This window comes from Meriones unguiculatus (genome assembly GCF_030254825.1).
Source record: "Meriones unguiculatus strain TT.TT164.6M chromosome 13 unlocalized genomic scaffold, Bangor_MerUng_6.1 Chr13, whole genome shotgun sequence".
Taxonomy (NCBI): domain Eukaryota; kingdom Metazoa; phylum Chordata; class Mammalia; order Rodentia; family Muridae; genus Meriones; species Meriones unguiculatus.
Genome location: NW_026843580.1, coordinates 2,497,617 through 2,520,806, shown reverse-complemented (window position 1 = coordinate 2,520,806; position 23,190 = coordinate 2,497,617). Strand labels below are relative to the sequence as shown.

At 38.4% G+C, this 23,190-nt stretch overlaps 1 protein-coding gene and 1 non-coding gene across 2 annotated transcripts in view; both read left to right on the top strand.

Moving 5' to 3' along the window:
* The window catches only part of LOC110549242 (vomeronasal type-2 receptor 116-like), a 62,855-nt gene extending 49,740 nt beyond the window's left edge, over window positions 1-13,115 (top strand). The window contains exon 6 of the mRNA XM_060375834.1: window positions 12,184-13,115. Within this exon, the coding sequence (XP_060231817.1) occupies window positions 12,184-13,115 (932 nt within the window). The remainder of the gene's footprint in view (window positions 1-12,183) is intronic.
* A 157-nt stretch (window positions 13,116-13,272) lies between these two features.
* On the top strand, window positions 13,273-13,378 carry LOC132650508 (U6 spliceosomal RNA). Its single transcript, XR_009588858.1, has one exon. It is a non-coding gene; the product is annotated as a U6 spliceosomal RNA (small nuclear RNA).
* The last annotated feature ends 9,812 nt before the right edge of the window (window positions 13,379-23,190 follow it).

The window sequence follows — 23,190 nt, the reverse complement described above, 5'->3', positions numbered from 1 at the left end:
TCACCCATTATGAAGAGATATAAAAATATTTACATATTTATTATGTTTAATCTATACTTTTGTAATTTCTGTAATTAAACTCAGTTATACTGATGAAGATTTTCAGACCTGAAAGAATGTGATAAGAGTGATTAACTCACCTATACAAGTAAGCCTATGACTTTCAAACTAGGAGTGGTATAGATGGACCTTGAGGAAGCGCTATTCCTAATTGTCTGAGAAAGCGTCAGACTGATTTCCAAAGTGGTTGTACCAGGTTACATTCCCACCAGCAATGGAGGAGGGTCTCCCTTTCTCTACAACCTCTCCAGCATGTGTTGTCATTTGAGTTTTTTATTTTAGCCATTTTGATGGGTGTAAGGTGAAATCTCAGGGTCATTCTGATTTGCATTTCTCTGATGGCTAAGGATGTTGAGCAGCTCTTTAAGTGTTTCTCTGACATTTAATATTCCTCTACAGAGAACTCTCTGTGTAGCTCTGTACCCCATTTTTATTGGATTCCTTGATTTATTGCTTTTTAACTTCTTTAGTTCTATATATTCTGGATATCAGCCCTCTGTCAGGTACCGGGTTGATGAAGAACCTTTCCCAGTCAGTCTGTAGTAAGTCTTTTTGTTCTGATGACAGTGTCTTTTGCTTTACAGAAGCTTTTCAGTGGTCCCATTTATTGATTGTTGCTCTTAGAGCCGGTGCTATTGGTGTTTTGTTCAGGAAGTAATCTCCTGTGCCAATGAGTTCAAGGCTCTTCCCCACTTTTTCTTGTAACTGATTTAGAGTATCTGGTTTTATGTTGAGGTCTTTGATCCACTTGGACTTTAGTTTTGTGCAGGGTGATAAATATGGATCTATTTTCATTTTTCTACATGTAGACATCCAGTTGGACCAGGACCATTTGTTGAAGATGCTGTCTTTTTTCCATTGAATGGTTTTGGCTTCTTTGTCAAAAATCAAGTATTCATAGGTGTGGGTTTATTTCTTGGTCTTCTATTTGTTTCCATTGATCCCCCATTCTGTTTCTATGCGAAAACCATGCAGTTTTTGTTACTATTGCTCTGTAGTACAGCTTGAGATTATGGATGGAGATACCTCCAGATGATCTGTTGTTGTACAGGATCATTTTGGAGATTCTTTGTTTTTTATTTCTCCATATGAAGCTGAGAATATTTTTTTCAAGGTCTGTAAAGAATTGAGTTCGTATCTTGATGGGAATTGCATTGAATCTTTAGATTGCTTTTGGCAGGATGGCCATTTTCACAATGTTAATCCTACCAATCCATGAGCGTGGGAGATCTTTCCAACTTCTGATATCTTCTTCAATTTCTTTCTTCAGAGACTTGAAGTTTTTTTTCAAAAAGGTCTTTCACTTGCTTTGTTAGTGTCACCCCAAGGTACTTATGTTATTAGTGGCTATTGTGAAGGTTGTTGTTTCTCTGATTTCTTTTTTGGACATTTTGTCTTTGGTATACATAAGGGCTTCTGATTTTTTTTTTTTTAGTAGATTTTGTATCCTGGTTCTTTGCTGAAGGTGTTCATCAGCTGAAGGAGTTCTCTGGTTGAATTTTTGGGGACACTCATGTATGCTATTATATTATTTGTGAATAGTGACACTTTGACCTCTTCCTTTCTGATTTGTATCCCCTTGATCTCCTTTAGTTGTCTTTTTGCTTTAGCTAGGACTTCAAGTTCTATATTGAAGAGCTATGGAGAGAGTGAAGAGCCTTGTCTTGTCCCTGATTTCAGTGGGATTGATTTAGGTTTCTCTCCATTGAGTTTCATGTTGGCTATAGGCTTGCTGTATATTGCCTTTACTATGTTTAGGTATGTGCCTTGTATCCCTGATCTCTTCAAGACTTTAAACATTAATGGGTGTTGGACTTTGTCAAATGCTTTTTCTGGATCTAAGGAGACGATCATGTGGTTTTTCTCTTTCAGTTTGTTTATGTGGTGGATTACATTGATGGATTTCCATATGTTGAACCACCCTTGCATGCCTGGGATGAAGCCTACTTGGTCATGGTGGATGATAGATATGTTTGATGTGTTCTTGGATTCAGTTTGCAAGGATTTTATTGAGTATTTTTGCATCAATGTTCATAAGAGATATAGGTCTGACGTTCTCTTTCTTTGTTGGGTCTTTGTGTGGTTTAGGTATCAAGGTGACTGTGGCTTCATAGAATGAGTTTGTTAATGTTTCTTCTGTTTCTATTTTGTGGAATATTTTGGAGAGAATTGGAGTTAGCACTTCTTTGAAGATCTGGTAGAATTCTGCCATGAATCCATCTGGCCCAGGGCTTTTTTTTTTTTTTTTTTTTTTTTTGGAAGGGACACTGTTGATGACTACTTCTATTTACTTGGGGGATGTAGGACCACTCAGTCTTTCTACCTGATCTTGACTTAGTTATGGTAGTTGGAATCTATCAAGAAAATTGTCCATTTCTTTCATTTTAGAATTTTGTGGCATATACGCTTTTGTATTATGACTTAGTGATTGTTTGGATTTCCACAGTGTCCGTAGTTATGTCCCCCTTTTCATTTCTGATTTCGCTGATTTTGATAGTTTCTCTCAGCCTTTTAGTTAGTTTGGCTACAGGTTTGTCTATCTTGTTGATTTTCTCAAACTACCAGCTCTTGGTTTCATTGATTCTTTGAATAGTTTTATTAGTTTCTAATTGATTGATTTCAGCCCTGAGTTTGATTATTTCCAGCCATCTGCTCTTCTTGGGTGTATTTGCTTCTTTTTTTCCTAGGGCTTTAAGTTGGGCCATTAAGTTGCTTGGATGAGATGCCACAAATTTCTTCTTGAAGGCACTTAGTGCTATGAATTTTCCTCTGAGTACTGCTTTCATGTGTCCCATAAATTAGGGTATGTTGTACCTTCATTTTCATTGAATTCCAGGAAGTCTTAGATTTCTTTCTTTCTTTCTTCCTTAACCTTCCTTAACCTTTCATTGAGCAGCAAGTTTTTCAGTTTCCATGTGCTTGTAGGCTTTTTTTCTAATTCCATTGTTGTTGAGGTCCAGCTTTAGTCCATGGTGGTCAAATAGAATACAGGGGATTATTTCAATCTTCTTGTATCTGTTGAGGCTTGCTTTGTGACCAACTATATGGTCTATTTTGGAGAAGGTTCCATGAAGTGCTGAAAAGAAGGTATACTCTTTTGAGTTTGGGTGGAAAGTTCTGTAGACATCTGTTAGGTCCATTTGATTTAGGACCTCTGTAAGTGCCTTTATCTCTTTATTAGGCTTCTGTGTAGATGATCTGTCCCTTGGTTAAAGTGGATTGTTGAAGTCTCCCACTATTAAGGTGTTGGGATGTATGTGTGATTTAAGTTTTAATAATGTTTCATTAATGAATGTAGGCGGTCTTATATTTTGGGCATAGATGTTCAGAATTGCGATGTCCTCTTGGTGGATTTTTTTCTTTGATGAGAATGTAGTATCCCTCCTCATCTTTTTTGATTAATTTTGGTTGAAAGTCTATTTTAGTAAATATTAGGATAGCTATCCCAGCTTGTTTTCTGGGTCCTTTTGCTTGAAAGACATTTTTCCAGCCCTTTAATCTGAGGTAGTGTTTATCTTTGTTGCAGAGGTGCATTTCTTGGATGCAGCAGAATGTTGGATCCTGTTTCCGCACCCATTCTGTTAGTCTGTGTCTTTTTATTGAAGAGTTAGGGTAAGGGTTAGGGTCCATTGATGTTGATAGATAATAGTGACCAACGAATGTTAGTTCCTTTTATATTGGAGTCGGTGGTCTTACTATGTTTCATTGCTTGTTTTCTTTTAATTTTTCTTGTGAAATTATCTGTATGTTATCTTTTCTTGGGTGAAATTGTTTTCATTGGATTGGAGTTTTCCTTCTAGTATCTTCTGTAGGGCTGGTTTGCTGTGTAGATTTTGCATAAATTTAGTTTTGTCATGGAATGTTTTTTTTTTTCCATCTATGTTGATTGAAACCTTTGTAAGGTGTAGTAGTCTGGGTTGGCATCTGTGGACTCTTAGAGTCTGCATGACACCTGCCCAGGCCCTTCTGGCTTTGGTAGTTTCTGATGAGAAGTCCAGTGTGATTCTGATAGGTCTACCTTCCTGTGTTACTTGGCCTTTTTCCCTTGCTGCTTTTAATATCTTTTCTTTATTCTGTAGATTTAGTGTTTTGACTATGATGTGACATGATGTGTTTCTTTTCTGGTATAGTCAATTTGGAGTTCTGTAGGCCTCTTGTATATCTATGGACATCTCTATTTTAAGTTAGGGATAATTTTTCTTCTATGATTTTCTTGAAAATATTTTCTGGATCTTGGAGCCTGGAGTCTTCTTTTTCATCAATTCCTATTATTCTTAGATTTCATCATTTCATGGTGTCCTTGATTTCTTGGATATTTTGTGTTTGGGACTCTTCTGATTTTACTTTTTCTTTGAGAGAAATATCAATTTCTGCAAGTGTATCTTCAGCTCCAGAGATTCTCTCTTCCATCTCTTTCATTCTGTTGGTGATGCTTACCTTTGTGGTTCCTGATCTTTTCTCCAATTTCTCCAACTCCAAGGTTTTCTCAGTTTGTGTTTTCTTTACTGATTATAATTCTGTTTTCATGCCTTTCACCATTTCCTTCATTTGTTTGAATGTGGATTCCTGTCTCTCTACGATGGTCTCTATTTTTTTTTTGTTCATTTCTTCTCTATATGCCACTAATTCTATCTCTACTTATGCCTCTATTTGTTTGGCCATATTTGCCTGTGTTTCTTTAAGAATTTTGTCCATTTCCTCCTTTTCTGCCTCCAATTGACTGGCCAAATCTTTGATAGATTTGTTCAGTTCATCTTTAACTGTCTGAATTTGCATGTCTATTACTCTGAGAGAATTGTTTGTTTCCTCTTTATGAACCTCAAATAATTGGGTAAGCATAGCTTTAAAGTCATTTTCCTGTGCTTCTGATGAATTGGAGTATCCGTCAATTTTGGAGGTTGCTGGTGAAGTCATGATGTCCTGATTTATGTTGTATGTGTTTTTTCACCTACCCCTAGCCATTGGCTTATTTGAAAGCTTCCCTGTTTGTTTCTGGATTCTGCACGTCAGATTGGTACTATTTTTCTATGGCGTCTGGAGAGTTCTTCAGGAAGCTGAGAAAGGTCCTGCCGTGTCCTCAGCATGTGTGTTGGTGCACTATCTATACCTGTGGTAGGAAAGTACGCTGGTGCAGAAGGGCAAATGCAGGCTCACTTTCTGGTGTGTGTGTGTGTAGAAGTGTATCTCGAGGGACAGAGTGACAGAGAATGTTGAACCCTTGAGTGTTTGGGATGGGCTCTGCCTTGCAGGCTTCTAGGTGGTTATTTGTGCATGCACTGTATATTTAGCAGGCAGGCTCTGGTGATGGGCTCTGTGCATTAACTCCCTTAACTCCTCCGTTAGACCCGCAGATGAGGGGCCTCAATGTCCCTAGTGACCTTCGGTTTTCCACAGTGGGTCTCTGGGTGAGAGGGGTCTGATGCATGGTTTCTATTTTAGAAGGTCCCTGAATTTGGGGCTCTGCAGACACTCAAGGTTGCACTCACTCTCAAGCAGGTCACATCGGCAGGGATCGGGGTTTCCCGGCTCTCTGCTCTCTGGTTTGGCCCTGCTTGGTCTTATGCAGGAGGACTGAAATGCTCTGCCAGCTCATTGCTGCTGCAGCCACCAGGTTAGGAAATCCAGCTGCAGCTGGCGACTGGGATGCCAGTCCAGATGCCTTCTGGGAAGTCCTGGGTGCTCTCCACTGTGATCTCCAGGCCAGGGAGGCCCAGATCCTGGAATGCCTAGCTTGTATGGTGGGTTTGCTGGCTTTGCTGGCTCTATAGCCTATTATCCGTCTCTGAGGGTTCAGGTGGGCCATTCAGTCAGTGGCTGAGAGACCATGTGGAGCCAGTATGGCATCTAGCAGACCTGGAACCCTGGGAGGATGGTGCCATGGGTCTGGGACTCCAAGACCGCTAACGCTGACAGTTACAGCTAAGGGGCTAGGAGCTCCACCTCAGCCACTGGCTGCAGAGCCCAGGCCATGAGCTCTGAGCTGAGAACCTCGGTGAGCTGGCTGTGCCGAGAAGGGGGGATATCCGAGAAAAGGGAGTGCCAGGAGATCTAAGGATTGTTTCTCTCTTTCCCCAAACAAGTCCATGGGTGACCTGAAACCAAAGTTCTCACCTTGTGTGATGTTTCCCGTCTTTTAGAAAGCCTCTCCATCATTTCCCTGGCTTCAGAAGTCCTTCCACTCACCCACTCAGGTGTTCAGCTCTTCCACAGCTCAGAAACTGTGCATGCCAGTCGCCTTCTTCCATCTGGAATGTAGGCTGAGTAGAAAGGTCAGCTGGGTGCTGTCTCTGCTTCCCTAAACTAAAAGGATTTCACAACAGCATGTGGCTCCTCTTTAATAGTAAAATTGAATGATTGGCATTTTTATTCTTTTAAAATACAGGTCTACTTTAGATTTCTTGTTGCCATGAGGAGACCAGGTCTGGAATTTTCAGGGGTTACTTGATGGAGTTAGGCTCCAAGACAAAGGAAGAAGTAATGAGAGAAAAGACGGGGGAAGATTTGTAGAATCCAAGTAAGCAGTGCATGGAAAACTGCCAAGGTTGGTCTGCTTTGGAGTTTGGGATGACAGTGGGGCATTTGGTCTAGGAAATCAGAGAGAGGAGAAGCCTTTAGACATCCTACCCCCTTTTCTGGCAGGAATGACCAGTGGTTTCCCAGGGTGTTCCTGCTGGATACAGCACCGAGTGGGAAGAGGTAAAATAAGAAGGGAATGCCTGTGGAAACCACAGACAATATGGACAGTGAGAAAGAGAGTTTGCAGCAGGTGTTCAGTTGCACTAAGGATGAAATTGAGGAATAGTGTCTGGAGGAACAGGGAGTGAAGAATGTTGCAGGCAGTCTATCTGGTTTTCTGGCAGGCATGGCTTTCATTTGGTTTTTGTTGTTGTTGTTAAGTTCACACCTTTGCAATTTTCCACATGTATTCAAAATATCGCAGGTATGTTCCCCTCTACCAACATTTGTCAACACTCATCCTTTAACATCCTTTTAACAGTTTCTTTTTTCCCATTTTTGTGTGTCGTATTTGGTTTCATTATGGTCATCTGCATGTCCGTTGGATTCAGACTGTACCCTGGAATATAGTGTAGTCCTCAACTGTTACACAAGCAAAGTTATTAACTTGTCCTTTCTTTGGGTGTCTTTGCAGGACATAGTTTAGCAGGTAAAGGAAGACAATCTCCTCACTTTTCTTCAACTCATACTTAACAGAACCAACCAGCAAACTTATCCCTATTTGTTGATGTAATTGTTAATGCAATACATGGGTAGCCTGGAAGCAGGCAATTCACAGTTCATACCCTTTTTTGCATTCATTTCCTTACATTTCTTGAGTGTTGGAGCAGATGCTTTAGAAGTCCTTGTTTAATGATGGGGATTAAAGCAAAACTTCTTCCCAGGATATTCCACAGTCACAATTCTTTGCCCTAAGCACAGATGACTGTGAAAAGGCTTCTTTGAGTAAGGAGAGTGTTACTTTGCAATGTGTGTAATCACAAACATTTAGAAGATTGTTTGACAATAAGTAGATTAAGCTAAATGGCAGCATCACATTCCTCCTTATGTGATATGAACTCCCTCCCCCAACCATGAAATTTCATGTGGGCTTATACTACCAGGAAGGAAATACTCTTTGATAAATATTCCTCCTGCGCATTTTAGCTACATTATGTGTTCATAAATATATTCAATATGCAAAAGTAGGAGCACTTCAGTCATGAATATACTAAATCATTCACAGTTTTCTCTTAGTGAATATATTTTGAAACAATACTTAAATCAAAGTATGGTAAACACATGATAAAAATAAAAATTCAGATTCACTGATTCATTATTAAAGACTAAGCAAAGCCTATTTTTAGAAAGAAGTGTTATTTTATATAAATTAGTTAATAATCATCTATAATGTAGCTTTATTAAGTCAGAGATAGAATTCTATGCCTAAAGCATGCATTATACAAGAGGAAATCAGCAAGAAATCACTCATAACAGAAGCAAACAAATAAGCTGTGAATGTTGAAAACAGTTGAGAAAATATCTTGAGAAAATTAAACAAACAAGAGAATAAAACAGAGATTTTATTGTCCTGAAAATACACTTGATAAATATATTTTTTCTTTTTTTAACTTTTTTTAATTTTATTTTTTTCTTATCAGTTACATTTTATTAACTCTATCCAAGCCGTGTCCCGCTCCCTCATTCCCTCCCAGTCCTTCCATCCCTCCCTCCCTCATCTCCACCATGCCCCTTTCTAAGTCCACTGATAGGGGGGACCTCCTCCCCATTCATCTGATCCTGTTTTATCAGGTATCTTCAGGACTGGCTGCAAAGCCCTCCTCTGTGGCCTAACAGGACTGCTCCTCCCTTGTGGGGTAGGGAGGCCAAAGAGCCAGTCATTGGGTTCCTGTTAGAAATAGTCCTTGTTCCCCTCACTTTGAGAAACCAATTGTTTACTGAACTACCACAGGCTACATCTGAGCGGAGGTTCTAGGTTATATCTATACATGGTCCTTGGTTGAATGTCAGTCTCAGAAAAGATCCTGTGCCCAGATATATTTGGTCCTTGTGGAGCTCCTATCCTTTGCCCATCAGACTAACTCCTCTTCTTTTTTATGATTCCCTGTACTCTGCCAAAGGTTTGGTCATGAGTCTTTGCTTTGAAAACACTGCTAGTTAGAGTCTTTCAGATGCACTTAGTAGACTCGTGTCATATGTTCAATGCACATCCCATCTGTATTTCTAAACAAGGATTGATCATCTCACCCCATGTCCACTCTCTGGATTATCTTTTTTAGGTGTATAGATTTCATTATGTTTATCATATCTTATAGGTCTATGTACGTGAGTATATACCGTGTTTGTCTTTCTCCTTCTGGGATATTTTACTCAGAATGATCTTTTCTAGATTCCACCATTTGCCTGAAAATTTCATGATTTCCTCCTTTTTGATTGCTGAGTAGTATTCCATTGTGTAAAAATACCACAATTTCTGTACCCATTCCTTCGTTGATGGATATCTGGATTGTTTCCAGGTTCTGGCTCTTACAAATAAAGCTGCTATAAACATGGTTGAGCAAGTATCCCTTTTGTGTACCTGAGCAAACTTTGGGTATATACCTAGCAGTGGTCTAGCTCAGTCTTGAGGAAGCACTATTCCTAATTGTCTTAGAAAGCGCCAGATAGATTTCCAGAGTGGTCGTACCAGTTTACATTCCCACCAGCAGTGAAAGAGGGTTCCCCTTTCTCCACAACCTCTCCAGCATGTGTTGTCACTTGAGTTTTTCATCTTGGCCATTCTGATGGGTGTAAGGTGATATCTCAGGGTCGTTTTGATTGCATTTTCCTGATGGCTAATGAGGTTGAGCATTTCTTTAAGAGCTTCTCTGCCATTCGATATTCCTCTGTCGAGAATTCTCTGTTCAGCTCTGTTCCCCAATTTTTTAATTGGATTACTTGGTTTGCTGCTTTTCAGCTTCTTTAGTTCTTTGTATATGCTGGATATTAGTCCTCTGTCAGATAAAGGGTTAGTGAAGATTCTTTCCCAATCTGTAGGCAGTCGTTTTGTTTTGATGATGGTGTCCTTTGCTTTACAGAAGCTTTTCAGTTTCATGAGGTCCCATTTATTGATTGTTGCTCTTAGAGCCTGTGCTGTTGGTGTTCTGTTCAGGAAGTTGTCTCCTGTGCCAACCAGTTCTAGGCTGTTCCCCGTTTTTCTTCTAACAGATTTAGAGTATCTGGTTTTATGCTGAGGTCTTTGATCCACTTGGACTTTAGTTTTGTGCAGGGTGATAAATATGGATCTATTTTCATTTTTCTGCATGTAGACATCCGGTTGGACCAGCACCATTTGTTGAAGATGCTGTCTTTTTTTTCATTGAATAGTTTTGGCTTCTTTTTCAAAAATCAAGTATTCATAGGTGTGTGGATTTATTTCTGGATTTTCTATGGGGTTCAATTGATCCTCCTTTCTGTTTTTATGCCAATATCATGCAGTTTTTATTACTATTGCTTTGTAGTACAAGTTGAGATCGTTGATGGAGATACCTCCAGATGATCTGTTGTTGTACAGGATTATTTTGGATATTCTGGGTTTTTTGTTTCTCCATATGAAGCTGAGAATCTTTTTTTCAAGGTCTGTAAAGAATTGAGTTGGTATCTTGATGGGAATTGCATTGAATCTGTAGATTGCTTTTGGCAGGATGGCCATTTTCACAATGTTAATCCTACCAATCCATGAGCATGGGAGATCTTTCCATCTTCTGATATCTTCTTCAATTTCTTTCTACAGAGACTTGAAGTTTTTCTCAAACAGGTCTTTCACTTGCTTTGTTAGTGTCACCCCAAGGTACTTTATGTTATTAGTGGCTATTGTGAAAGGTGTTGTTTCCCTAATTTCTTTCTCAGCCCTTTTGTTTTTGGTATACAGGAGGGCTTCTGATTTTTTTGAGTTGATTTTGTATCCTGCCACTTTGCTGAAGGTTTTTATCAGCTGGAGGAGTTGTCTGGTTCAATTTTTGGGGTCGCTCATATATATCATCATATCATCTGCGAATAGTGACACTTTGACCTCTTCCTTTATGATTTGTATCCCCTTGATCTCCTTTAGTTGTCTTATTGCTCTGGCTAGGACTTCAAGTACTTTGTTGAAGAGGTATGGCGAGAGTCAGCTTGATAAATATTTAACTGAAATATTAAACATGAGGAAATCCATTGATGTGGTGTTGGTTGTCAGAAATTCACATAAGTTTGATGTATGTAATAGAAATATGGCATTCAAAACAGAGGTGTATATGTTATTAATTCAAGATAAAAGACACAAATGTTTAGGAGCAATGTATTCAGATTTTCTTTTTTTGAATGACTATTAATATTTCAAAAGATCTCTCACCATTTGTGAAAATTTTCTGTAGCTAAATATAAGAACATATTAGTGCAGAATTTAAGCTTTAAGAAAAAATGGTAAGTTTTTTAATTCTTTTTTTATTAATTACACCTTATTCACTTTGTATCCCTTCATAAGCCCCTTCCTCCTCCCCTCCCGATCCCGCCCTACCTCCCCCTTCTTCACACATACCCCTCCCCAAGTCCACTGATAGGGGAGGTCCTCTACTCCTTCCTTTTGATCTTAGTCTATCAGCTCACATCAGGAGTGGCTGCATTGTCATCTTCTGTGGCCTGGTAAGGCTGGTCCCCCCTCAGAGGGTGGTGATCAATGAGCAGGCCTATGAGATTATGTCAGAGGCAGTCCCTCTTCCCATTACTATGTAACCCACTTGGACACTGAACTGTCATGTGCTACATCTGTGCAGGGGTTATAGGTTATCTCCATGAATAGTCCTTGGTTGGAGTATGAGTCTCTGGGACGTTCCTTCTGTTCAAATTTTCTGGTTCTGTTTCTCTCCTTGTGGGGTTCCCGTCCTCTCTAGCTCTTACTATTTCCCACTTCTTACAGAAGATTCCATGCACTCTGCCCCACAGTTGGTCATAAGTCTCAGTGTCTGCTTTGATAGTCTGCAGAGCAGAGCCTTTCAGAAGCCCTCTGTGGCAGGTTCTTAGGTTGTTTCCTGTTTTCTTCTTCTTCTGATGTCCATCCTCTTTACTTTTCAGGATGGGGATTGAGTGTTTTTTTCAGGGTCCTCTCTCTTGATTAGTTTTATTTCAAAATTATTAAGAGTATGAAACAAACTAGACTATTATTGGATTATGAGAAAATAAATTTGAGTCTAATATTTGAGAACAATAATTTTGTTAATTAATTTTCTTAATAAATTACAAACACTGTTGACTATATTGTATAAATTACATGACCAGAATTAGAGATTATTTTCACAAGGGGTTGTAGGAATTCAATTAGAATTATGCACTATTATTAGGTAATCTTATGACTTATAATACAGATGCAACCGACACAGAGAAATAGAATTGACCTTCTTTGATTGTTGTCACCATAGATAAAGATGGCTTTATAGAGTTGAAATGATTCATAGAGTATTTAAATATATGTTTCTGAAACAATAAAGTAGGGTGAGTCAAGGAAAATTTCAATGAGCTGAGGCTGAGTAACAGCTTAGGGTGAAGGGGACTACCTGAGGATTGAATCACAGACACTTCATTTCTGAACAGATATGGAGCAGTGTGTGAAGTGTCCAGAAAGTCACTATGCAAATTCACAGAAGAACCACTGCTTCCAGAAAACTGTGAGCTTTTTGGCCTACGAAGACCCTTTGGGAATAGCTCTCACCATCACAGCACTGTGCTTCTCTGCCCTCACAGCTGCGGTCCTAGTAGTTTTTGTGAAGCACAGAGACACAGCCATTGTCAAGGCCAATAATCGGGCTCTCAGCTACACCCTACTGTTGACACTCATCACCTGTTTCCTCAGTTCCTTGCTCTTTATTGGCCAGCCCAACACAACCACCTGCATCATGCAGCAGACAGTGTTTGGGATTTCATTCACTGTGGCTCTCTCCACAGTGTTGGCCAAAGCTATAACAGTGGTTATTGCATTCAAGGTCACTGTTCCAGGTAGACTGATAAGGTGGTTAATGGTATCAAGAGCCCCTAATTTCATCATTCCTTTCTGCACACTGATCCAACTTATTCTCTGTGGAGTCTGGTTGTTTTCCTCTCCACCCTTCATTGATCAAGATGCTCATGCTGAACATGCCCACATCATCATCATATGCAACAAGGGTTCAGCAGTTGCTTTCCACTGTGTCTTGGGATACCTCTGCTCCTTGGCACTTGGGAGCTACACCATGGCCTTCTTGTCCAGGAATCTGCCTGACACATTCAATGAAGCCAAGTTTCTGTCATTCAGCATGCAGGTATTCTTCTGTGTGTGGGTCACCTTCCTCCCGGTCTACCACAGCACAAAGGGGAAGGTCATGGTGGCTATGGAAGTCTTCTCTATCTTGGCCTCCAGTGCAGCACTCCTTGGCTTGATCTTTGCCCCCAAGTGCTACATCATTTTGATAAGGCCAGATAACAACTGCTGTGTTGACATCAGGCGCAAAACCCATTCAAGAAGGAATATTCATTTCAAATGTAATTAAAAATTAAAATTATTCTATGTTAGTGAATTAAATATAATGGCTGAAGCAAGTATCCCACCGTGCTTAATATATTATTCAGTGTCTCACTGTCTCTTAATTTCTAATAATATCATGTGATTTTGTTGGTTCACACTTCTTCATTTGATTTCAATAGAGTGTGCTAGTTTTGACAGCACACATGCTAAAATTGGAATATATATAGAAGATTCACATGGCCCATCCATAGAGATGACAGGCAAATTTGTGGAGCATTCCATATTTTTTGAAAACAGGATCCTTCAATCTGATGGATACAATAAAGATAAACATTACCTTAGAGTAAAGGCCTGGAAAAAGGTTTTCTAAGCTAACAGACCCAAGAAGGAAGTTGGAGTAGACATTCTGGTATTTAGTAAAATAGACTTTCAACCAAAATAATTAAAAGAGATGGGAAGGGCACTACATTGTTATCAACTGTAACAAACCAAGATGATGTCTCAATTCTGCATGTCTATGTCCCATACACAAGGGTATCCACATTCATAAAAGAAACATTACTAATATAAATCACAGATCAATCCACACAAGATAATAGTCAGAGATTTCATCATTCCACTCTCACCAATGGACAGATCATCAGTACTGAAACTAAACAGAGAAATAATGAAAATAACAGACATCATGAATCAAATGGACCTAACATTTATCTACAGAATATTTTACCCAACACAAAAGAATATACATTCTTCTCAGCACCTCAGGGAATATTCTCCAAAATTGATTGTTTTAGACGCAGCAGGCAAGAGTAGAGGTCTGATCTCTGATATTAGAAATAAATTGGGACTTTGTACCGATGTTCATTTAGGTGTTATCCACCCAAAGAGCAAACCAAGGAGACCAACACCAGAAGGCCTGCTAACGCTCCCATGCCCGCCCATTCCTTCAGATGATTCATGGCTGCAGCAATCCATGATGATAATCCTGTGGCTAGTCCTGTGTCCACTCTGGTAGAATTTACCGTGACAATGGCCACTCTCAGCTGCTCCATTGTAGTATCGAATTCTCCAGTCCAATTACCTAAAATATAGCTAGACAATTGTTTAGACAGATTTGCAGCAGAGGAAAAATTCTCATGCTGTATGCTAGTGACTCAAAGTCCAGCATACTTTCATTGACAGCCAAGTTGAGCGATTTGCCATAGGGTATCAATTTGCTCCTGCACGAGGTCAATCCTCTGATTGAACACCATCACGCCTCCTTTTAGTTGAGCATTAATTCCTTTTTGTACATATAAGGCATGAGCTACATTGGCTAAAAGGTTATTCAGGGTCTGAGCAGTCTGCACAGTATGACTCCTGGCTAATGCCGTGGTGGTAGCTCCAACAGCCGCCAATGAGATGGCAGTAACAATGGCGGCTGTAATTCCAAGATCCCTTTTCTGTCTGAAGGGAGTCATAGCATGAGGGGCATCAACGGACACAGGCACCCAGCAAGGCATGTGAGTAACCAGCTAGTAAATTTACTAGCATTCCAGCATTGGGCAAAAAAAGCAAGTATCATTACCACATTTACTTGGCTCTATCTGGCTAATAATGAATAAAAATGGGGGATATAAACAAACAGGTGTGGTCTTATAGGAAATATTATGAGAAGCCTTAACCCCCTCGTTGGAACATCCTGCATCAATTCTAGAACTAGCAGTGGTGGTGTCCGAGGTCTGAGTAGGTTCAGGAGACCATTGCCCCCAGGGGCGAGACGTGCTCCATGTAAATTGACTAACTCCATGTTTTTCTCCACATTTGAAAGTCATTTAAGGTTCTTAAATTATTTTTTTCCCTTTTTTTAAAATTTTTCATCAATTACACTTTCTTCATTCTTCATCCCCCCATAAACCTCTCCCTCCTCCCCTCCCAATCCCACTCTCTCTCCTCCCTCTGCATGCATGCCACTCCCCAAGTCCACTGATAGGGGAGGTTCTCCTCTCCTTTCTGATCTTAGTCATCAGTTCACATCAAAAGTGGCTGCATTGTCCTCTACTATGGCCTGGTAAGGCTTCTCCCCCTCAGGAGGAGGTGACTAAAGAGCAGGCCAGTCAGTTCATGTCAGAGGCAGTCCCTCTTCACATTACTATGTAACCCAATTAGATTCTGAACTGCCCTGGGCTACATTTGTGCAGGGGTTCTGGGTTATCTCTATGAATAGTCCTTGGTTGGAGTATGAGTCTCTGGGAAGTTCCCTGTGTTCCAATTTTCTTGTTCTGTTGCTCTCCTTGTGGAGACCCTGTCCTCTCCAGCTCTTACTATTTCCCAGTTCTTACCTAAAATTCCATTCACTCTGCCCAACAGTTGCCCATTAGGCTCAGCATATGCTTTGATAGTCTGAAGGGCAGAGGCTTTCAGAGGCCCTCTGTGGTAGGTTCCTAGGTTGTTTCCTGTTTTCTTCTTCTTCTGATGTCCATCCTCTTTGCCTTTCCGGATGGGGATTGGACATTTTAGTTAGGGTCCTCTCTCTTGCTTAGTTTCTTTAGATGCACAGGTTTTAGTGGGTTTGTCCTATGTTGTATGTCTATATGAGTGAGTATATACCGTGTTTGTCTTTTTACTTCCGGGACAACTCACTCAGGATGATCCTCTCCAGGTCCCACCATTTACCTGCAAATGTCATGATTTCCTTATTTTTCATTGCTGAGTAATATTCCATTGTATAGATGTACCACAATTTCTGCATCCATTCTTCAGTTGAGGGTCATCTGGGTTGTTTCCAGCTTCTGGCTATTACAAATAAAGCTGCTACAAACATGGTTGAGCAAATGTCCTTCTTGTGTACTTGAGCCTCTTTTGGATATATGCCTAGGAGTGGTATGGCTGGAACTTGGGGAAGCGCTATTCCTAGTTGTCTGAGAAAGTACCAGATTGCTTTCCAGAGTTGTTGTACAAGTTTACATTCCCACCAGCAGTGGAGAAGGTTTCCCCTTTCTCCATAACCTCTCCAGAATGTGTTGTCACCTGAGTTTTTGATCTTGGCCATTCTCATGGGTGTAAGGTGAAATCTCAGATTTGTTTTGATTTGCATTTCCCTAATGGCTAATGAGGTTGTGCATTTCTTTTTTATTTTTATTTTTTATTTTTTTATCAGTTACATTTTATTAACTCTTTATCCCAGCCGTGTCCCGATCCCTCATTCCCTCCCAGTTCCTCTCTTCCTCCCTCATCTCCACCATGCCCCTTTCCAAGTCCACTGATAGGGGGGACATCCTCCCCATTCATCTGATCCTGTTTTATCAGGTATCTTCAGGACTGGCTGCAAAGCCCTCCTCTGTGGCCTAACAGGACTGCTCCTCCCTTTGGGGGTGGGGAGACCAAAGAGCCAGTCATTGAGTTCCTGTTAGAAATAGTCCCTGTTCCCCTCACTTTGAGAAACCAATTGGTTACTGAGCTACCACAGGCTACATCTGAGTGGAGGTTCTAGGTTATATCCATACATAGTCCTTGGTTGAATGTCAGTCTCAGAAAAGACCCTGTGCCCAGATATATTTGGTCCTTGTGGAGCTCCTATCCTTTCCCCATCAGACTAACTCCCCTTCTTTCTTATGATTCCCTGTACTCTGCCAAAGGTTTGGTCATGAGTCTTTGCTTTGAAAACACTGCTAGTTAGAGGTTGTGCATTTCTTTAAGTGCTTCTCTGTCATTCAGTATTCCTCTACAGAGAATACTCTGTTTAGCTCTGTTCCCCATTGATGAAGGGGATACAAATTGGAAATGAAGAAGTCAAATTATCACTATTTGCAGATGATATGATAATATACGGGAGTGACCCCACAAACTATACCAGAGAACTCCTACAGCTGATAAACAACTTCAGCAAAGTGGCCGGATACAAAATTAACTCAAAAAAAATCTGTAGCCCTCCTGTATGCAAAAGACAAAACGGCTGAGAAAGAAATTATGGAAACAATACCCTTCACAATAGCCACAAATGACATAAGGTACCTTGGAGTAACCCTAACCAAGGAAGTCAAAGACTTGTAAGAAAAAAAATTTCAAGTCTCTGAAGAAAGAATTAGAAGATATCAGAAGACAGATTGATCTCCCATGCTCATGGCTTGGTAGGATTAACATAGTAAAAATGGCCATCTTACCAAAAACAATCTACAGATTCAATGCAATTCCCATCAAAAGAATACTACCCATCAAAAAAAAAAAAAAAAACAAACAAACAAGGAAATCATGAAATTTGCAGGCAAATGGAACTAGAAAAGATCATCCCACATAAAATATCGGATAAACATACTAAAATCTGTATACCTAAAGAAGCTAATAAAGAAGGAGTACTCTGCGTAATATGCTCAATCGTCATTCAGAAAGGCAAACAGGATGGACATTAGAAGAGGGAGAAAACAGGGTACAGGACAGGAACATACCCCCGAGGGCCTCTGAGACTCCCCAGCAACATATCAAAGTAGATGGTGAGAATTATAGCCAAACTTTGGGCAAAGTACAGGGAATATTATGAAAGAAGAGAGAGATAGAAAGACCTGGAGGGGACAGAAGCTCCACAAGGAGAACAACAGAACCAAAACTTCTGAGCACAGGGGTCTTTTCTGAGACTGATAATCTGACCAAGGACCATGCATGGAGATAACCTAGAACCCCTTTACAAATGTAGCCTATGGCAGCTCATTGTCCAAGTGGGTTTCCTAGTAAGGGGAACAGAGACTGTCTCTGACATGAACTCAGTGGCTGGCTCTTTGATACCTTCCCCTCAGTGGGGAGCAGCATTACCAGGCCACAGAGGAAGACAATGCAGCTATTCCTGATGAAACCTGATAGGCTAGTGTCAGATAGAAGGGGAAGAGGACCTCCCCTATCAGTGGACTTGGGGAGGGACATGACAGGAAAGGAGGAAGGGAGGGTGGAATTGGGAGAGGCTGAGAAAGGGGGCTACAACTGGGATACAAAGTGAATAAACTGTATTAAATAAATAATTAATTATTAAAAATAAACAAAAATAAAAGTAAATAAATTTTTTAAAAAGAAATAATGAAAATATGAAGCAAACAAAATTACTGTTAAGATACTAAACTCAATGCAGAAATACAGGTATTGCAAAGTTCCTTTCATTGTAGCTGATTACACTTTGTATTAATGTAAGTACTATCAGAATACAGTGATGTTTATAGAGACTGGACATAGTGGGAAAATGAGCATATGATAACAGTTTTATGGGAGTATTTTGCTTTTGTTTATAGTTATTTATTAGAAACTCTGTAAATAGATGGTGTATTTCAAATTCTCAACATTTATAAAACATTTATAAAAAAGTTTCATTGGTAACTAATGTTTAAAGAGAATTATTTTCTGACAGATTCAAATATCAGACAATATATACATGGAACATGACAGTAAGCTCTCTTTAAATAATATCACTTTTAGTATTTTGTTCCCCATATCAAATTTGTTTGAGTAAAAAGAAATAAAATACAACTAAAATCTCAAAATTGCCTTTTATCCAGATGGTAGTGGCATATGGCTTTTATCTCAGGTCCAGGAGCAAAAATATATGGTCTACAGCCATACATCCCTATTTTTTTATTTTACTATATCTTATTTTGTTTTATTTTATAATTAGTCTTTAGATGCTTGTTTTTTTTTCTTAAGAGCCAGATTGGATGTGGATATACCCAGATTGGAACTGAGATGGTGATAAACTAAGAAAAATAGGTGGAAGCAAAAGTTTAATCAGATATACTGTGTTAAAAATCCATTTTTGATCCAAAAATAATTAAAAATGAAATATAAAAATAAAATCCTTCCAAGGGAAAGGAAAGCAAGCAAACCAAACCAAAAACATACTATTGATTTCCACTCAGGAATGAATGTGACCTACAGAACCATTAAAGTTACCATGTCACCCTGGTTATTAATATGATTCCCAGGCATTATAGCTTGGCAAGATTGTTGGATGTCTTCCTCCTTTTGAAGCTTGCACAGAGCCCTCTGCTACCATAAAAGTTGGTCCTCAAAGTGGAGGCCCTCCAGTCTGTTCCAGCTTTTGGCTTTGTTTGACTTGCATGCTATCTTCTGCAACAGGGACTTACATTTCACCTCTGGAGTAATCAACGGTGTTATATGAATTCACTTAATCATAGAAAAATCCAGCATGGCATGGGAGGGGCATAGGGTGATAAGAATCAAATAAATGGTCATGAGTCCACAGGAAATATAAAAGCAGAATTTGGCACAAAATGCTATTCTGGATTTATATGTAAGTTTGTGGTTCCATGAAGGTACTGTTGATGAAAATAGTCTTAATCTTGTGTAAGCAAAAAATTAAAAATATGTAATATGGTATCAAAAGAATCATGCTTTGATATCCTTAATACAAATTAATGAATGAACAATGGTATATAGACTGAAGCAATTTTCATAAATTAATCACATTGTAAAACACCATCAAATACTAATAATTTGATATTTGATTGTTATTATTGGTATTATATGCAATAGGATAATTCTCTTGGCAGAAATTTCATTGGTAGCTTTTGTACATATCGAGTGATGGATGAACAATATACAAGAATTCACGTTTATCTCTTATAAAAGACAGTGATGAGTCTCATTATACTTATGAAACGTTAATTTGAAGACAAATTAAGAAAGGTTAAACACATTTTATGGTTTATGATGAAGACAATTTTGAAAGAAAATTAGCTATCGATTTAAAAAGCCCAGCTTTTTACTCAAAATGGGTTTTACTTATTTTATATGAGTTAGTACATTACGATAAACCAGAACACACTCCATTCCTCAAGTATGAATATTTTTATTTTTGAGTACATGACTGAGCCACATTCTAAAATGAGTCAAGAGGACTGATCAAGAGTCACCCCACTGGGAAAGACGTCACTTAGGACATGTATCTGTGAATATAGCAAATAGAGAAAAATAAATAGGTCAATTTATCTTTTTAGCCCTTTAAGGAATTTAATTGCTATTTTTCTGAGATGGAGAGGGCAGTTAAGGTTCTTTATTAGTTTTATTTAACTTTTTTCAATCATACATGGAAAAATCCATTGAATTTACCTGTTTGATACACATTTCTGATGTTTTCAATTGGAATATCATGTTTTCTGGTTAGGGTCACATATTCTTCCCAAATTTCTTCAGTAAGATTTGTTCCTTTTGCTACATTTCAAGGAGTAAACATCACAAGAAATATCCATGAAAACCTACCTAACATGTAGAATCAACAATCCTCATTGTTCAAGGGGATAGCCTCCATAGTCACCCAAGCTCTACCCTATGCTGAAGCTGGTCACAAAAATCTTAATAAAATTGTGTCACAGTATAAAGGACACTTCTAGAATTTATCATTATATTCATTTTACAGTTCTTAGGACACTGAAGACACTCAAGAAAACTTTTCTATATTTCATCTAATATTTTGTATTTTCTTCAGTAGTAGTAGTAGCAGTAGCAGTATTTATAATTTATTCACTTTGTATCCCAGTTGTAGTTCCCTCCCTCATCTCCACCCAGTCCTACCCTATCTACCTCTCCCATAGTTCACTGATAGGGGAAGTCCTCCTGTCCTACTGTCTGACCCTAGGCTATCAGGTCTCATCAGGACTGCCTGGATCCTCTCTTCTGTGGGCTGGCTATATCTCCACACCTTTAAAAAGCATTGATCAGATATGAATCATTTAAGATTTGTCAATATGTTCCTAAGAAATTTCCAAGGCTACAATACCATTGTCACCCAAGAATTTTCATTCATTCTCAGATAAAGAATCTAACCCTTCATGCTCTTGACCCAAAACCAAAGGCCCAGTAAATCATCTGGACATACTACCTAGCCCCAAATGTTCACAGATTTGTTTGTCTTATATATCAGAACAATTGTCAAGCCCAATATATATAACACAGGCACTTATTTCCAATAATATTAATGCAATTAGATGATATCATAGAGAAGAACACTGGAAAAAGATCAGTGTCACATATGTCTTTGTACAGAAATAAGTGCAGCTCAAGTAGAGGTAATATATACTGCAAGGAGTTACATCATCCTTATTGAGATAACTGGTGATATGAAGGAAGTTAGTTGTTTGATGAAGTTGTGATGTCTGACAGCATCTTAATGCAAATTGTGTTTGTTTACTTGTGTGGAATATCCCAAAGATAATTCTGTATGACCCTTAATGACTGCCTCAATTACATCCTGACAATAGAATCAGTAGGCAAACCTTTTTTTGCAGACTCTTATGGGCACCATGGAGAAGATGCATATGAATTGAAAGGAGAACCTGCAACCTTCTTCCAGTCATGATTGCATTTAAAAACATGAGTAAAATATTTGTACCATAAAATTTCTGCAATTAAAACACATACAAACTCCTGTGTTCTAAGTAAAATATAGAAAAAGTAATTTTCTTCCCTGCAAAATCAGATGTACTTACACAATGCTATTGACAGTCTTATGGCTCTCCACTCCTCATGAGTATACTCTAGTAGAAATAGCATGGTCATATTTGATATATAAGTAATTTCAAGGTTATGATGCATTGGAACTGTGAACAAAGACAAAGTGGCACATTACTTCATATTATTGATTCAAATTTTGACTTAAGTTGTCTTATCTTAACATATTTTTAATTGAGTCACACATTTTTAACTGACACCCCTGAGTCTCTAAAAAGCCATACCAATATTTTTGCACTATTTTGAAATTTTGAATCATGTAAAACTTCTTGTGCCATTAAACAAACAATAAAGTATCATGTTTTTCACCGTTGTGCAATTGTAACAGAAACTACATAGATTGGGAGTTGTAATTTATGTTGTAGAAAAAGTAGTATGCATATAGAAGTTGCAATGTCTCAATAGATTCCAATTACTATGAAGATTATATCTATATTTAAATGTACATGTTTAATCAATTGTCATTCCCATTTGGTATTGCTAGCACATGAACACATACTAGGCTCAAACACAAATTAGTATCATCTGCGATCTATCTGATCAGACATTAGCAATGTTGATGACAGAAATGTTTCTCACATATCTGGTAAAGAAAAAAGTTCCATATATTTCTAATATAATTGCTGTCTAAATTGACATTTTACTTCCTGTAACCAGATTACATAAGGGTAAATTGTAGATGAATATCTGACTGACACACTCCACCCATTTCTAGCAAAATGTAGTATTCAGTTTTGGTCATGAAGGACTAATATTGAAAGATATTAATTTCAACTTTATCTATGTACTTTCACACTAAACTCTACTATGATTATACAGAAAGTACATGGTATTCAAACTCTATCTTTTGTTAGTTGCACATATTATATAAAACTCATGGGGTAAAATTCAAACAGGAATTCATTGAAAACTACATCTGCAATGTGTTTCCCCTTTTCAAAGTAGTTGAAATTCCAGTTGGCTTGACCATTTTTTGAGTTTGAGTTCTGAGAAGTCTGACTTTAAGTGTGCTAATTTGATTTCATGGTCATATAATTTTCTCTCCAATAAGAGATAAGGATGAATTGCAACCCATAGTGATAATGCACTGTGAAGCCAGAGTACTACAATTTGACTCTACGATGGACTGCAAGCTTTGACACACCAATCAAACCAAAGACAGGTTTTTAAATTTTAACTCACATGGATAATATTAAATGTGAAAATATAAGACAGAAACATTCCTCTTTAATTTATGTATGTGTTAAAGTCAAATTAGCCAATTGTTAATACCAGGTAAAATTTAATAGTAATGATATGCTTCTTAAATCATCATTAATACCATTTTCATATGTCACCACTCTCTCTAAAACTTTTTCTCTTTTTCTTTTTCTTTTCATTTATATATTCTAATACTTTCCCTAAGTAGTACAGCCCCATTAGAAAAAGTGTCTTCCAAATATGTGTAATATAAGGATTTGAAAAGTTCAGAGAATTTTCTAAGTTTTATGTGGAATAAGTTCCAAAATATTTCTTGATTCAGATATTTCTTCACATTAGTTCAAGCTTTTAAAATGCTTGTGTGATGTTTTGTGAAGAGCTTCATGAATGTAATTGAATATTCCTTAGCTTTTTGC